Raw genomic sequence first — 15,774 nt, 5'->3', positions numbered from 1 at the left:
TGGTATCCGCGGCCTCGGGGATACCAAATCGCGAGCCATTGAGGTTTTCTATGACAGGTGTCTTGTTTTTGCAAATTCGATAGTGCGTCGTCCTGGCGCGTTTCCAGAATTTTTTTTTGGGGGGGGGGCAAATTTTTTTTCCGAGGACTATCTATAGCTGGCTGGAGAGAATCGAACCCGTGTACTGCGCTCACAATTCATGCGATTGCTGTCGCATGCGGACTGTTTCGAGAAGAAACTGGTAAGTTTTCCCTGACCTTTCATCATGAGAGCTCTTCGAATCTGACAAACGATTCCTCAGTCGCGTTGGCCGTAGAAATCCGCCCTCGATCGACCTAGTGTCTTAATGGGGTCACGCTAGAAACTCGAACCGCCGTGAATGTCCCCGAAAGTCATGGTCTTATTTCCGAGAGAAAGAGTTCAGCCGTCCACCGAATCTTCAACGCGCTCAAGTTCGAAAGATAAGGCGCTGACGTTTTTCGATGAATGAAATCCTAAAAATTTTACTTTCGAAGTCCGACTTAGATAGTATGAAGCCGAAAATTTCAGGGGGGCGATGGCCCCCCCCTGGATACGCCTCTGGCGTGGTCCGAAGTTGAATCCTCTGGGAGCCATCGCACTAGGCGAGCTGAGTGGTTTTCCGGCTTGACAAGCAAGGGATACGGCTCCCGCAGCTTGAGCTTCTGAGAGGAAGACACCAGAGCCGATATGTATGTGATACGAATACGATCCGCCGCGAATAATTCCTATAAGTGCGGGGGCGCAATCGGATTCTTCATTTCCTCTGGCGGAGATCTACGGCCGATCTTGAGCTCGAATCAGGATTCATAAATGGAAATGAGAAATGCGCCGTGGCGGGCGTCACTTGCCCCATGTTGGTATCCGCTGGCGAACTGTACGACTCAAACACGAGGAATCATAGTTGAGATTTGACTCGATCGGAATGTTTTTCTATCTAGCAGACGCGATGTCTGTTAGACGTGATGCCAGAAGGGCACGCCAGAGATACGCAATCGGCGTCGTTGCGTCATTCGTTTCCAGCTCTGTTTCAGCTGAATTCGCATTCCGCATAACGTGCTTTCGAGACGCGATCTCACTCCATGAACCCGCAGTCTTGGTGAACTAGATGACTGCGTCCGGATCAACCTGTTCACCGACGCGCTGCGGGCGAGGAAGACGATACCGGCGCCGGAACAGAAAGCTCCAGAGGCTGAGACCGTCTATACTGGAAGATCAGTGAATCAAGATATGGGGTGGGAGCAGAGGCAGAGTCATTCATGGATGTCTCCGAGATCCCCTCGGGCCCGGGAAGAATGAGAAATTATGCGTGAGAGGCCGATCGCCAATGAGCTCTTGTTTCACACTACGAGCTCTCACCCGAACCCTCTCCACAGGGCGGAGTCGAAGTACACGTGTTTCACTCTGCTTATCCACGGCACCACTGGAGGGCGCCACCCTCTTGGTCGGTGAAACTCCGATCACAGTTCCGAACCCTGATGCACCAATCTAGCGAGTGGACTTGCTATGGGAATGAGATGCGAGGGAGGACGACAAGCAGTCCGTTGAGGAAAGAGGAGTCATGCTGGTGACTTCCATGCCGTTTCATGCCGATGGAGAGCACGACTCGAGCATTCGAAAAACTCCTGCCACCGCCGCGGTTCCTCTGGGCGGAAAAGTCACGGCGAGCTCCCGTATATCGAGGTTGTATGAATCGACATCCGTATTTTGCCTCAAACGACGAGAAATATTATGCTCAAAATTTCCCGCTATGATCAGTGCCTCGCTCAAGGCTTTCCATGAGAGAAGCCTCGCGGAAGACGAAGGTATCGCAGTATATCGCGTATTAACTCAATTATACTCATTGAATTGTTTTCGACTTATTTGACTTGCGATAGATGAACGCGTCGTCTGCCTCAGGCGAGGCTCGTAGACATTCATCCCAAGCCAGATTTCTTCGTACGATTTCTTTGAGCCGATATTTGCAGAACGAGGGACCAATTAGATCTTCCGGCGAGTCCTCGATTATCCGAGGATTGGAGAGTACCTAGAAATTCTCGGCCGATACATCGCATACAGAGAGTAATGAGGGGGACCACATCTGTGGGATCTTTTTGAAGCTCATTCGGCAGAGCACAGCGCGAAACTCAACGAGCATATCAAGATTACGTCGGCGAAGTCTGCGGCGCGGCCGTAATGTCGTCCGAGATTATCGGAACAGCGCAAAATAATGCGTCTGTTTCCCGCAGCAGATATTGGTTGACCTTACATCTATAACTCCGCGTGCTTGAGTTCAGAGAGCTTCTGGCATCTGCCAATGGATGGGCTCAGGCGAAAATTGCAGAGGCCGTTACCGCTGCGACGGCCGAGGAAAGCGAGAATTGAAGGAGCTCCAGAGTTTTCATTTTCAACGTCAACTTCAATCGACTTTTTTATTAATGGGAACAGGCTCATCTTCCGGAGCCTTGTCATGTGCATAAGTTAATGGAGTAGGTCCTCATACATTAGTATCTTTCTTATATTAAATTATAATAAAGGAAGGCGTTCTCTTCATCTGACGCGAGATTGTCGACAATCGCTGTTGAAGATTCAGGTAACGAGAAGCCTGATGACAAGATTCTGTACACCGGTTTTGGTTGATAGCTGTGTTGTTCTTGACTGTGAATGTTCGTGTGACTTTCTGTACAACAAATGGCATCGATGAATTCACGAAGCCGCCTCACTTCTCACAGCCACCGGACCCGAGGAAGGAGCGAAGCAGGAAAGAGACAATCTCAGGGACTGTGGACGGCCAACGCGAAGATATTTACAATTGGACTAGATCAACTCATTCTAGAACAGTCGGACAGTTCAGTTTGGAAGGCACTAAAGAACCTATACTATGAAAGTGCTTGAGTTTACAGTGGAGCAGAAGGAACAGATTTTCAACATTGCAGCGTCTGCAGCGCGGGCCGAGGCGGTGGTGACGATGGCGACGTCGTACAGCCCCCGGCTTCGTTGTGCTTCTGCAGGAGCGACGCACGCGAGAACGTCTTGTTGCAAATGTCACAGTTGTACTTCTTCACGTTGGTGTGGGTCTGAAGATGAGCTCGCAGATTCGAGCGGTCGGCGAAAGCGCGATCGCAGACGTCACACTGGAAGGGTTTCTCGCCGGTGTGGGTTCTGATATGGCCCTGCAAGAGCCACGGTCGCGAGAAAGCTTTGCCGCAGATGTCGCATTTGCACGGCAAGGTATGGGTTCGAATGTGCATCTTCAGTGCTCCCATCGAGGTGTACTTCTTGCCGCAGTACTTGCAGAAGAACTCCTGTTCGCTCGAGCAGTTGTGCTGTTGTCGGTGTTTGCTCAGGCCCGAATACGTCGAATAGCTCTTGTGGCAATCTTCGCATTCGAACTTGGCACTTGACGAGGTTACGCTCGCAGCAGGGACAGAAATTTTCTCCTTCGTTTCGATGATCGACGAATTCCAGGTAGGGACGACAGCGTCGTTCTGCAGCACACGAGGTGCGAAACGAGGTGCACCGTAGTAAAGGGGGATGGGGTAGGTGAGGAAATTTTGGGGCCACGGATGATGGGGGTCCACCATAACGGGAGGAGATGACGGCGAGGAGTACACCGGCGAAGGAGTACGGACCGGAGATGAGGAAGGTGACGTTTCGGCGTCGGACGATGTGCACCGTCTCTTCATGGACAAATCGAATGGAACAGAGAAATCTGGAAGGAAGAAATTTTCCGTGAGCAACCCATCTTCTGAAGATTCGCCGGCGTAAGCTGCCTCGAGTTCGTCCGTGAGGATCTTCTGAGCTCTTCGCTTTCGGGCTTTCGGTAACTTACCGGGGACTGTTGCTGTTTCGGAGGGGGACGGAGAAATCGAAGGAGGGATCGGTGAAGTCGACTCCACCAAATCCTCGGTCCATGGTCTCTTGACACCGCTGATAGCCGATGCCAACTTGGCATCGTGCTTTTTCTTTATGAGAAAAGCTTTCGGCATTCTTGCTGTCAACCGAGCACACGAGAGTTCGAGTGATGGGGGAACTGTTGCTGTATGTAGAAGTTAATCCAGAGCGTGGCACAGAGTGTCTGAATGTCCAGTGGAGATCAGCTCACCTTTATAGTCGGTCTGGGGGTCCCTCCTCACTCTCAATGGAGAGCGGAGTTTGGGGGTAGAGGCCCCAGAAGTAGAGCTGCTGCCGCTGCTGCTGCCGCCGCTGCCGCTGCTGCTGCCGCCGCTGCCGCTGCTGCTGCCGCCGCTGCCGCTGGTGCTCCTGCTCGTGGTGCTGGTTGCCAATAGTGAATGCATAGATGGTGCTGCCGCTACAGAGCCGGTTTTGAACTTCTTCGAACATCTGTCCGGCTCGCGCGGCGTCGGGGGTGACAGCTATCGAACGAACGAACGAACGAACGACCGAGCGAACCAGCCAACCAACCAGGTCGAGCAAGTAAGCAACCAGCCAGCCTGCCTGCCTGCCAGCGAGACTAGCAGTCTGCCTTCGAGGCAATTTCTAGCCCGTTAGTTCAGATCGGCGAAGCACTCACCGGAACGCCCGGATCAGAGCACCGGAGAACTCCACCAGCTCGTCCGGCACACAATGACGATCGGCATCGGAAAAGCATACATACACGCGTTACGACATTGTGAACTAATCGATCGGAAATGTAAAGATGTTCATCGTCCGCATCTTCTGTTTTCTTTCCGCGGGGGAAAAAAACACAAAACATGACACTTTTCAGCGGGAGCTTAGAGTGAGGTCGCTTGCCCATCGGTTAGCATAAGTCTGCGGTTCTGCAGTCTACCTTCTCAACGAACTCCGTCGTTCAGCCTGAGGAGTATCCCCCGCGTCCCAGGGATTTCTCGGACGGCTGATCCAAGGCGCTCGACGATCATCGGTTCTCGACTCGGACACCGTACGGGCAGGACGAGTATTCGGATATTCCTCGGGGATGTATTGAGCTCGGAAGCTCTCCGAAAATCTATGCGGAACCTAAGGTCCTTCCCTCAGTCAGCTCATGCTCCAGCTTGCGTCGCTCGACACGAAGGAGGAGAAGGATTCAAGCTGGAGTTTTCGTTTCCTGTGTAGCTCGGGTTGCGAGATGGAGATTTGAAATCGGGTTGTAACACACATCGCACCGGCCACCTCGCTCCTTTTTTTCTCATCCAAGAAAAGCGTTTTTCTCTTTCATTCATTTCGCGGGGCTTAGCACCGTTTCCATGTGAGGGAGAGAAACTCATCCACCCAAGCATCTATCCATTCGAAGACTCAAGGCAACCGACGCTCATCTATCAGAAGGCCTCGGCGAGAAACTGGAGCTTGACGAGGAACGGGTGTTGCCACCAGTTGGCAAGAGCTCTCAATATTGAGCATTCGTTATCGAACACTTCAGAGCGAGGGGTAAAATCGCATTCACTCTGTTGATGTTGTTGCCATCGTCGCCGTGGCCGCTGTGGAACCACTGCCATTGAGGTAGGTACCAGCTGTTTCCAAGCAGCTGCGTTGTTCTCTATGATCTCAACGATGGGGCAGCTGGAACCCGATTCTCGTCGTCATCGCCAATGCCTAAGAGAAAGCGCTCAAACATTACTGCACTGTTGTGTGGAGCTGCTTTGCTCCTCTGATTATTATGGTCGTCGCGCTCGGATCGGGAGTCAACCAGGTAGCTAGCGGATTCGCGGTGCCAGGTGGCGATTGAACCGAATCGAGATGAGCTCCGCATGCCCCTTGATTTCTAATTATAATGCTGAAGTTCGCCGAACACGCTCCGTTAGGTCAGGAAAAAGCCGAATAACTGTAAAATTCTGTGACGCGCCGTTGCGGATCACGCCGGCCACGCGACGCTGTTCAACCGCTCATGAAATTCCTCTTGCCTATTCGAGACAACCAGGCTCTCGCGGTGTACCCTCTGGCATAATTTTATTTTCATTCCACCCGAAACTTCCCCGAGAACCGCATCGTCTCTCCGAAAAATCCGCTGCGAGGAATTCTCTCCTTGAGCGAGACTCACTCAGTCGGCCGGATCTCCCTGGATGCACTGAGAGCACGATGCCGAAATCGCGCCGAGCTCCACACGAAGACGGTCATTGAGATTGCGTATCGTGTACACTTGAACAAACATCATATCGGACGCCATACTCGCTGAAGCCCCGACTGTTGATCAAGCGTCTGGCCTGCACGTGCAACACATCGCCAGCCTGTAGTTAACCGGACAAGTTTTTGGTTGTAGGGGGAGGAGGACGACGATAACTGGGTGGGGCGATAAAGAGCATGGATGGATGTGTAGGTTGTCGTAGGGCGGAGGAGACAGATTGTTGACCAGCTTGGAGTAGACGATGGGGGATTTCGAAATGGGGCATTTTTGCACATTGACGCGAACCGCGTTGCACGGAGGGTTCTGAAATGAAGGCGGAACTCCGGCCGATGCAAACTGAGGGCGTATACCGAGAGGTTCCGTCGAGGACAGGAGCGCCGGAAATCGTGGGCTCGAATTGAGTCCTGGAAGTGAGATCGGATCGCCAACGGCGTGAGCCGACCCCAGATTCATCCGGTCGGGATTTGGGAAAACTCTGGAATTCTGAGGGAGCTCCAAGCCCTGAGAGGTCGCTACCATGAACTCTGTGCTACCGATACCGGTCTTCGAGGGCCCGATACATACGAACGAAGTCTGCAGATTATCTCCGAAACTCAAGAAGTCCGTCAGACGCTAAGGGGCGGTGGAAAATATTCTTCTTACTCGCAGGACTTCAGTCCCGTTCCCTGTCCTTTGCATGGATATCCAGAACCCTGTTTTTCCATCGCAAAGAGTCTCGCGGCATCGCGTTATCGATCATCTATTAGCGTTATGGTGGGGGAGGTTCCGCGCGAGTCTTGCTCAGAGCCAGCGCTAGCGATTACCGAGCAGACCTGCCCACATGAAAGAACCTCAATTTCTAGCTTGCGGGGAGCGCTTAGCGTGAGTTCGGGGGAGTCTTCCGCTTGCGCAGTTGATCATGATTCTGAAGAGGACCAAGAGGGGGCAGACGAAAGAGCACAACCGGATATGCAAAAACCAGAACCTGCTGCTGCCAGATGGTTCCGCTACTGCGGGTTTACTCTCTCTGACGCTTGCTTGCCTGGCTGCGCAACCTCATCAGCGGCCGCTCATGTAAAAACAACGCCGAACTATAGAGAGCACCACAGCAGCTCTTCGACAAGCGGTGGCGGCGTCGGTGGCAGGCGCTCCTCGGATTTTTTCCTCTCTCGATCGGCAACCAGACTAGTACGCCCGCCTGTCCGTCTATCGGTGGATTCATGCACCTGGTTCAACCAGTTTTTGGGGCCGTTCCTAGACCCGCGCCTCGTCCGATGCCGCTCGGTGCACATGCGGTGGGCAGCAGCTGGAAACTAGTGCAAATCCTCTCTACAAACACGCGTGTCGATTTCATTTATTTCCTCTCTATGGGACTGATATCTAGAGCGCGCCCGTCAGACTTCCCGATCGACTCTGAGCTCTCAGAGCTCTCTAGGAGCCGAGGAAATCGAAGGATCCGATTCCCTGTATGCTAGATCGGGATCGCCGAAGTTTTCGGGTACTGAATCCCTGTTCGAACCTTATCCAATGCGCTTACCCGAATTACGCCTCTTGGTGAAGTTCTTCAATTTCCGATGAGCGGGAGGGAGGGGGGAATAGGAATCGAACTTCGGATTCATCGAGCTCGATAGCATGTTTCCCACGATTTGATTCTTCACGTAAAAGACCGATCGGGAGCTTCGATTCGAGACTGGCGTGCGATGCTCGGTCCGTTGGTTGGAGCGACATTCAATCGGCGGCCCGTTCGGTCCCAATATCGCGCTGTCTGGAGCTCTCTGTGAGAATCAGGTTCCAAGCTCACGCTGAATGAGACCTCGATCGATATGAGCCATTTTTCAGTTTGTGCCATCGCATAGGCATCCGTGTACATCCATGCATGCGCTCATGACGTCAAGCGCAAAAGCACCGTTTTTTTTTCGTTTTCTATTCGGTGGACCCGGGGAGCGCCGCCGGCATCCCCGTTGCGGCAGAGCTCTCATCGCGTTCGTGATGATAGAAATAAGGGCGACCGTAATCGTGAGCATCATCGTCGTGATGAAATGGTGCAGTGCGCCCACTGCACAGGTGGTGCCGTGACATCCTCGCAGGTGACAAACGTTCATGTTGTCCAGATGGTGCCGGCTGGCTTCAGGTTTTGTGGGGGTGTATGGATGAATGTGATGCGTACAGACGGGACGAGATGGCTATTCTGGGCGCGTGCTAGCTCTGGTCGGGCCGCTTGCTCCGCGGCCTCGTCTGCCAGCACTCCGACTACTACCATAGCCTTGACTGCTACTTCTGCTGCTGCTGCCACTCGTGTCACAGAGAGAGTACTCGACCAGAATGCGCGGACAAGTCTGTACCAAAAACAGCCGGTGAACAGCTGAGAGAGTTCGAATCTAGGTGGAGATCTAATGCTTCGTGTTTTCGAATGTTCGATATGAGCACGATTCGTTCAACCCTTTGGCGCGATTGTCAGGGCTCTTCACGATCACGAGGTCACGCTCCTCCTGATTTCGTTCCCCAGGTAATTTCCGGGTTCTCGTCTCGGGTGATTTCGGCAGAACTGGGTTCGACTTAGAAATTCCAGTTACGATCCGAGCTCCTACCGAGAGGATTCTCTCACTCGGAGAGAGTGCGCTGATGGAAAACGAAAGCCGGTGATTGACGCGATGCACGCGCATGCATGGCGAGATCTATCCAAATTTGCAACGGGTGACCATCGAGGTGAAGGTCGAGCCGGTGATATTCAGCGCCAGCGAGAGTGCACTGTGAAGGTCGCTCATCGCGCACCTCTTCGTCTCCGACCTTGGAGTGACCACGAGCGCTTTCACTTCTGTTCTGATCGGCCAGTCGGTCCGCTCCGTCGTCTAGACGAGAAGCGGAGACCGCGTATGGCACACGACCACGACGCTCGTCCAAAGCGGCGGAGCAGCCCATCGCTAGTTCAGGGTCGTGTTCGAACTCCGAGCCACCTGTTCGAGCAGACTGGGTCTCGTCCTTGCTACAGAAGTCGCTCTCCTTAGCATTTCGTACGCCAGTCTTCTTGGGTAGGTCGTCGGCCACCTTCAGACCGTCGGTATTCCGCCGGTTGAAGGCCATGCACGAAGCACGGAAATGAACGGAATAAACGTTACAGAGCTTCTCGTCACAGGGGATTTTCGCATGAAAATTCGAGCCCACGACAGAGTGTACGAAACTCGAATTCATAGTCACAGGTCACAGTGATCTCCACGAGTTCTCCAGGCTGAAGGAGGCTCCTCGATGACGCTTCCTTGCAAGGGTATTCGTCGCCCTCAATATGCTGGTCAGTCAGTTCAGTGGAGCAGAAGCGTACCCAAACGAGAAAGCGAGCATCGGCCCCGCGCATCAGGCTTCCAGATTGGAGGCCTTTCGAAATTCAGGAGAAAAGTGTCGATTCGAAACTGAGACGGAATCCTGCTATGAAACATCGAATCGAACCCTCGATCAGGGTGGTCAAGCCTCCGATGGATGGCGGGAAGACGTCAGGGTGAACGACTCGAGAGAGACTGTCGGCACACTATGGCACCGTTGCCTCTCAGCTCACAACTCGGCGGGTCCGCGGATCCAGCGATAGGGACCCAACGCTCGTCTAGAAATTGAATTAGCGGTCGATAGGCACTGGCGCGGCCAACGAACACCTCACACAGCTGGATTAAGTCAACTCTGAATGAAGATTGGGCTCCCCTTATCGTGCCAACCGCTCGCCATGATCAAGGATGCCGTGGCGGGAAAGCGTCTCTCGGGCAGACTATCTCGTTCGGGCAGGTCCCGTTGCCACCAACAGTTTCCACCCCCAGGCTTCTACCGTTACAAAGTTGAAAATTGGCAAATATGAGTTCGGATGCACTTGAGAGGCACGTGTCTCGACGAGGAGGTTTCGAGTTCGAACTCCAACGGTCTTCAGGGCCCACCTGCCTAACCCCTGTGTTCGGTGAGGGGTGTTTAGGGAATCGAGCAGGGGACGTGGACCCCGAGTTCGCGGTGAAGTTATCCCTCCGCTCATCGTAGAGATGTTCGGCGTAAGTGGATGGGCTGGATTGTCACCGAGCGATTCCCAGCTAGAACTTCGGGAGCCGGGCGGTCTCTGGTCAGTCGCCGTCTCGGGTCTTCTCTGGAGTCAATGGAGCAACAATACCGCGGGGAATGTTTCCGATCATTATTCGTTCGAAAAAGAGAGCGAAGAAGCGCAGAAAACTCTCGAAGAACTTCTGAATTTTTTTCCCCTTCACGTACCAGGTGAAGTTTCTGCCCAATCGCGCCGCCGATGCCGTAAACTGGAATTCTCGCTCCTCGAATATGATTCTCCACATTTGTTGGCCAGATTCGGATTCCCGTTCCTTGGTTCCATGGTCAAAGTAGTACGCTGGTGTCGACTGTCTCGTCAGACCGTTGGAGCATTGGTGGCTTACGCACTTTATTTCTGAGAGCAGTGTAACGGTTCCTCGGATCGCGTGGCAGTTGTGGAGGTGGACGCTCCGAGCACCGGCCTGTCAGTGAGGCAGCTAGACGCGATTAGAGAGAAGTAACGCCGTTGAGGCTGATCATGATGATGGTGGTGCACTAGATGGTGCACCGGTCCGCAGCCGAAGCGGCAAAGCAGTAATGGTGGATGGCAGCAGCCGGTGCTTGAGACGAGCAGACCGTTAGGGCATCTGATCAAATGAGTGACATGGACCGAGTGCTTGAACGAGCTCCCACTGCCGTGATGTCCACTGAGCTCGAGCCGCAGTCGGAGGCCCAGCCGATTCCGAAACGGAATTCGGAATTCTCTAGCAGCGATAGAGGACCATGCTCTCTTGGTCTCGGGAGCCTCACAACGAGTCTCCGTCGAATGAGTTCTCCCGTCTTGCTCTCCGAAAGTGCCGGTGACGCGATCTTTCAGGGGGATACCGTTTCCTCTGTGGATTGGCGCTTTCTCGCGCGTCCCGCTGCGGTTGCTGAGACAAGCGTTTCGTCATGTCGCCGGTATGGGACTCGGAACGTTGCCCTCGATCGTCAAGATCTCGCGACGATCAGCTGCGTCGTCCACCAACGCGAAGGGATTGACTTTCACAAACGGACAGAGACCCGTGGATTCGTTCTCGTACATTGAGACGATCTTTGAGAGAATATCATGAGAGTGCGAAGGAGGGTTCTCCGGGGCCCCGTGAAGACCTTGTGTTGAGCCTTCTGTCGCGTGCCTCCGCCAAGAAAATGGATCTTCCCCATCAATTTCGTCCCTATCCAAGCCACCAAGTACTCAGTTTCTCAGTAGGAGACAACGACGACGACTTCTCCACGTGACGCGATTTACTACTCTGAAGCTGCGAGACTTCACAGAAGGGTTAGCCTCGATCAGTCAGTCCGTGTGAGGACGCTGATAGCTGCCAGGCGACCATATGGCTTCGTCGATCTGACTGACCGGCTGAGAGTCGGGACTCCGACGACAACTTGCTCCGCTGGGGGAATCCTTCCGTTAAAACGTCGCCGCTCGTCGGCAAGAGGAACGGAACGCTTCCCGCAACGCGTGAAGCGTTGCGTGAAACGCACCTCCTCGTGCCCGGAGCGCGACATGGGGTGCAGAATCCTCGGGCAGGGAATTCTAATATAGGGCAACAACAGAGGGCATTCCACATGGGTCCGATATGCTCCGTATTTCCGATTCCAGCTCTCTTTATTTGCCCCGGAGGGAATCCGAACCCCGGAATTGAGACAAAAAAATCCGTCCATAACGGCCTCGGTCCGAGAGCTCATTTGGAGGACCGAGAGTCGGAGCGTGAGCCGAACTAAATTGTGGAACGAAGACGCGTTTACTATATTTACATCATGTCAGACACACAAGAGTACAAGAGCATCGAACGGCGCGCGAGTAGCATGCTCGCCCGAGGCTCTGTCGTGCGTCAGTCAGTGCACGGGTCGCGCACGAGACCGGTGCTCAGGCAGCAAGTTCAACTTGCAGCTTGCTGGCGCGATCTCCTGTTTCTGCAGCTGTTCCATCGATTCGAGTTCGTGGACACAAAAGGGTTGAACGAAGATCGAGACTTCGTCGAGGTCGCGTGGCTCGAGGTCGCCTAGACGGCAGATGCGCCACAGTCTGCTTTGGTGACCCTGAGCACAAAGTGTTTGGTGCTCCGAAGCCAGACTACAGATGGGCGGATCTTCAGCTGGTATTCCAAGTAGTTGTGCATCAACAGTACCAATCTTCACTGGTTTGCTCACTCGCTTACCCACGCCTAGCCGTCCAATAGCTCAACCGCGATGTATCAGCCGTCTCCACCCTTGGCAGTTTTGCCTCCTGGGTCCCTGTTTCGAGTCCTAGCTCGTACTCGGTACCCCGAACACTCGGATCGCCTGGAAAACGCAGATAAAGTTTCAGGAGACTTGTTATCTCCGATGGCGGGTCGCGGCGTCGATGCCTCGAATTAATTCCCTCGGTGAGCAAGTCGTTCGACTCGAACAAGTTAGTTCGTCTGTTTCTTTCGATCGTTCATACATCACGCTCGGGAGCATCTGGCCTGTATGAATGTACGTCTGTGAGTCTATCGAGTTGTGGTTCCCGTTAGCACGAGTCGTTGGCTGATCGCCTGTTTTTCTTCGCTGGCTGGCACGGTCGTTCGTTCGTTCGTCTTCTCCTCCTCGCGCTGCCAATGAGTAGTACGGCAAGACGAAACTGCCTGCGCGAGATGACGGAGGGATGGAGCCCCCGCACGCGCGATCCCGTTGTGCACGCGTCGTCGCGGCCTACCTCGCCGGAGGATGCATGTATGTAGACGATCAACACCGAAAGAGCACTTTCGAACCAGCCGGGCTGCCTGACTCACAAGTCAGTTGGTTCGCTAGCCTTGTCTTACTTACTATAGGGTCTGCTCCGAGGGGTTGCTGTTCGCTGTCTGTTTGGCTGCTGCCGCCGTCGTCGTCGTCGCCGCCGTCCTGAATAACCATCTGCCACCTACACGACGAGACCAGAGCCCTGTTTTCAGTCCGTCTGCTTCTTCGGAGACAGAAGCGGCAACAGCAGGGCGTAATTTCGGCTTCGATCCGAGAAAGAAAATCTATTGATCGACAAGTGAACATGCGCAGCTGTACGCCCGTCCGCACGTGCCTCCGGAACACATCTCAGCGTACGGACTTTCGTGCGCGACAGGCTGCTGGGGCGGGGAAGTTTCCGGAACTTCGTGGAAGTATGATCCGCGTTGCGTTTCCAAAACTGTCAAGCGTCCAAGCACAGCCTTCGACCTGCTTGCCCGGTGACTAAGCTCGACGCTGAAACCAGAGAAGGGTTGTGTCTCGGGTACACCTGGCATCGAAGGCTTCTACCATTGTTCAGATCGGCAATGGAAGTCGACCGAGGCCGGGCGGCGGCGGAGACAACATACTTAGCGAATATGAAAAAGTAATGGAACAATATTTACGAGACATAATCCGCGGGCAGGTGGTTTCGTCCGTTGGAGTCGGGTCCGTTCGGGATGTCAGTCTATTTGCCCGACAGGCAGACCGGTCGGCCGTCCAGCTATCGTACATAGGTGTGAAGAGATTTCACTAAAAACAAGCATTTCCGTAGTCTGCCGTTCGGTTTCTTTCGAGTGAGAAGTCTTGACGTAGAGCGACACGCCCGCTGTCGGAAGTATCTCGCCGTCCGAACAGCGACCGCGGCGAAATCCGAGACAGCTGAAAACCGCTGTGAAACCCAAAAATCGATTACGCTGAGTTTACGAGTCCGACCACGCCCGATGCCGTTGCTGTCTCTCACCAAATGTAACCGAACGGTTCCATAGTCGAGCTTCAGAATCAATGTGTCCGGTGAGCACGTCGGGGCGAGAAAAGCTGTTGTATCGGATCTTTTTTCCGAGGAACGAACGTGCGAAAACGGAATCTTCTGACCGTCCTCGAGCGGAAGCGATCGGACTATCTAGCCTCTCCCGGAAAGCGCCAAGGTGGGGCAAGGCCGTTTTTCGTGGTGGCGGCGCGGCGTCCGGATACACTCCGATTCAGAAGGCATTGCGCCCGGAGCCTTTTCGGGAAGAGACCTCACCACGACAGGCCATGCCTCGATCTCTCGTCCTCTCGAGGGAACCCGGCGCAGACGTGTGCTGGCTCCGTGGTTATTAGCGCAGAGCTCGAGTCGACGACCTAGTTTTTTTTCGGTGTCCTCCCACACTGGGGAGACCGTTATGTCGTCTTAAATCTATCCGGATAGCTCAACCACATCCTCAGGCCAGTCTGGCAAGTGCGTTGCACCTTGGAGGCCTCTGACCCTTGGTTCGACCTCAAGGGTCGCGTGCCTCAAGAACAAGGCACCATAAGCTCGCGAACATAAGGCACGCGAAATAATGCCGATGGATTGTTCGCTTCTCGCTCGGACTACAGGAAGCTCACATTCTGTGCATTGCTCCTTCTGAGAAGGCGACCATAAGAGCTCCTGAGAAGTTTGTTTGGAACGAAAAAACACCGTTAGATTCGATATCGTAGGATCAGAATCTCCACGCTCAGAATATGGCAATTCTGCACCGGAAAGCCCCTTGTTGTGTATTTCCGAAACCACGTCATGGAGTCCTGAGGAGTTTTCTCGGAGGAATCAATGGATCTGGACAGGGAACGGATCGGATATTGAAAATACATTCGTAAGGTGAAACCCGTTTCTAGGCAGTAGCCTCTGAACGATACTCGGAAGTAGATCCCTTCTTTCCAGCAATGGATTTGTAGATAAAGAGTACAAAGAGTGTCATAGCGCACAGGCACGCGTCTCTCGAGAGGCTCCCAAAACTCACCCTCATTCAGGTGTGTTCTGGCATGGCTCCCGGAGCGGAAGCAGCTGGCTCACACGAACCATTTTAAGCATTTCGCCTTACCTGACGAACACCACGAGAGGAGCCGACTCGAAAAGAGAGCATCTCAAGGTGCCACGTGTCTCAAGTGCGCGGGTTGTTTCGTCTCTGTACGGCTGTGTTCCAGCAGCTCCGAGTCTCCGGGCAGGTAGGAAGAGGAAGAATGCGAGACGAAAATAAAACGACGAACGAAACCAATCAACGCTCGCACCTCTCCGGAGCCGTTCAGTTAGCTCATTAATGAGGGCTGTTGTTTGTTATCATAAGGATGTTCTTTGACACTGAGAATCAGCGGAAATAATCGGATCGAGATTCGGACCGGGGTTTCTACCTATGTTTACGGGAGTATCCATGGCTTTCGACAAGCTCAATGGATTGTGTCGAGATTGGAGGAGCAGCGTCGGTTCATGTCTTCATTGATGATGCTCTTGGTTCGAGAGTGTCCATTCATCTGTCAATGCGCACGGTAGGACAAGAACCACTCGGGATTCCCCTCGGTGGCCCTGCGCCAGCGCGGATTCCGGTCCGTTCGCTCCGTGGTCAGACCACATGCTCCCCATTCTTCCTCAGGAACAATCCACGAATGTTCCCTACGGGAAGAACTCACAGGAAGTCTGGCGGACTTTTTGGGTCTTGGAGGCCCGCAATACCACAACGCTGCTCTTCCTACAATGCTCTTCCTGGTTCTACTCTACTCATCATATTGTTCCGTCTCGAGAGAGACCGACTCCTCCACAAGACACGGATCGAGGGCGGTGTCGAGAAGCCATCGACAGCCATCGGAGAAATGGGATCGCGTAGAAATTACGGCGACCGTGAAGGATACGAGCACGCAAACAACAAATTGGCAGGTGGTGTCGTGCAGTCGCGACAGATATGATTGAAGTGTATAGGTTAGCAGTGCCTGGT

At 53.7% G+C, this 15,774-nt stretch overlaps 1 protein-coding gene across 1 annotated transcript; it reads right to left on the bottom strand.

The window, feature by feature from the left end:
• Positions 1-2,921: 2,921 nt before the first annotated feature.
• Positions 2,922-3,986, bottom strand: LOC100899963 (zinc finger protein SNAI2-like). Its single transcript, XM_029110672.1, has 2 exons — positions 3,830-3,986; positions 2,922-3,709 (listed from the first exon to the last, which is right to left on the bottom strand). Exons 1-2 carry the CDS (start codon positions 3,984-3,986, stop codon positions 2,922-2,924), a joined length of 945 nt encoding a protein of 314 aa, XP_028966505.1.
• Between the last annotated feature and the right edge of the window lie 11,788 nt (positions 3,987-15,774).

Source organism: Galendromus occidentalis, unplaced genomic scaffold (assembly GCF_000255335.2).
Source record: "Galendromus occidentalis unplaced genomic scaffold, Mocc_1.1 scf7180000077006, whole genome shotgun sequence".
Lineage (NCBI taxonomy): Eukaryota > Metazoa > Arthropoda > Arachnida > Mesostigmata > Phytoseiidae > Galendromus > Galendromus occidentalis.
The sequence above is the reverse complement of the archived record's forward strand: the minus strand, read 5'-3'. Positions and strand labels throughout refer to the sequence as shown.

Coding starts and splice junctions, on each gene's coding strand:
- LOC100899963 (XM_029110672.1), bottom strand. CDS start 3,986: ATGCCGAAAGCTTTTCTCATAAAGAAAAAGCACGATGCCAAGTTGGCA. Junction 3,710..3,829: donor CGAAACAGCAACAGTCCCCG/GTAAGTTACCGA, acceptor TCTTCCTTCCAG/ATTTCTCTGTTCCATTCGAT.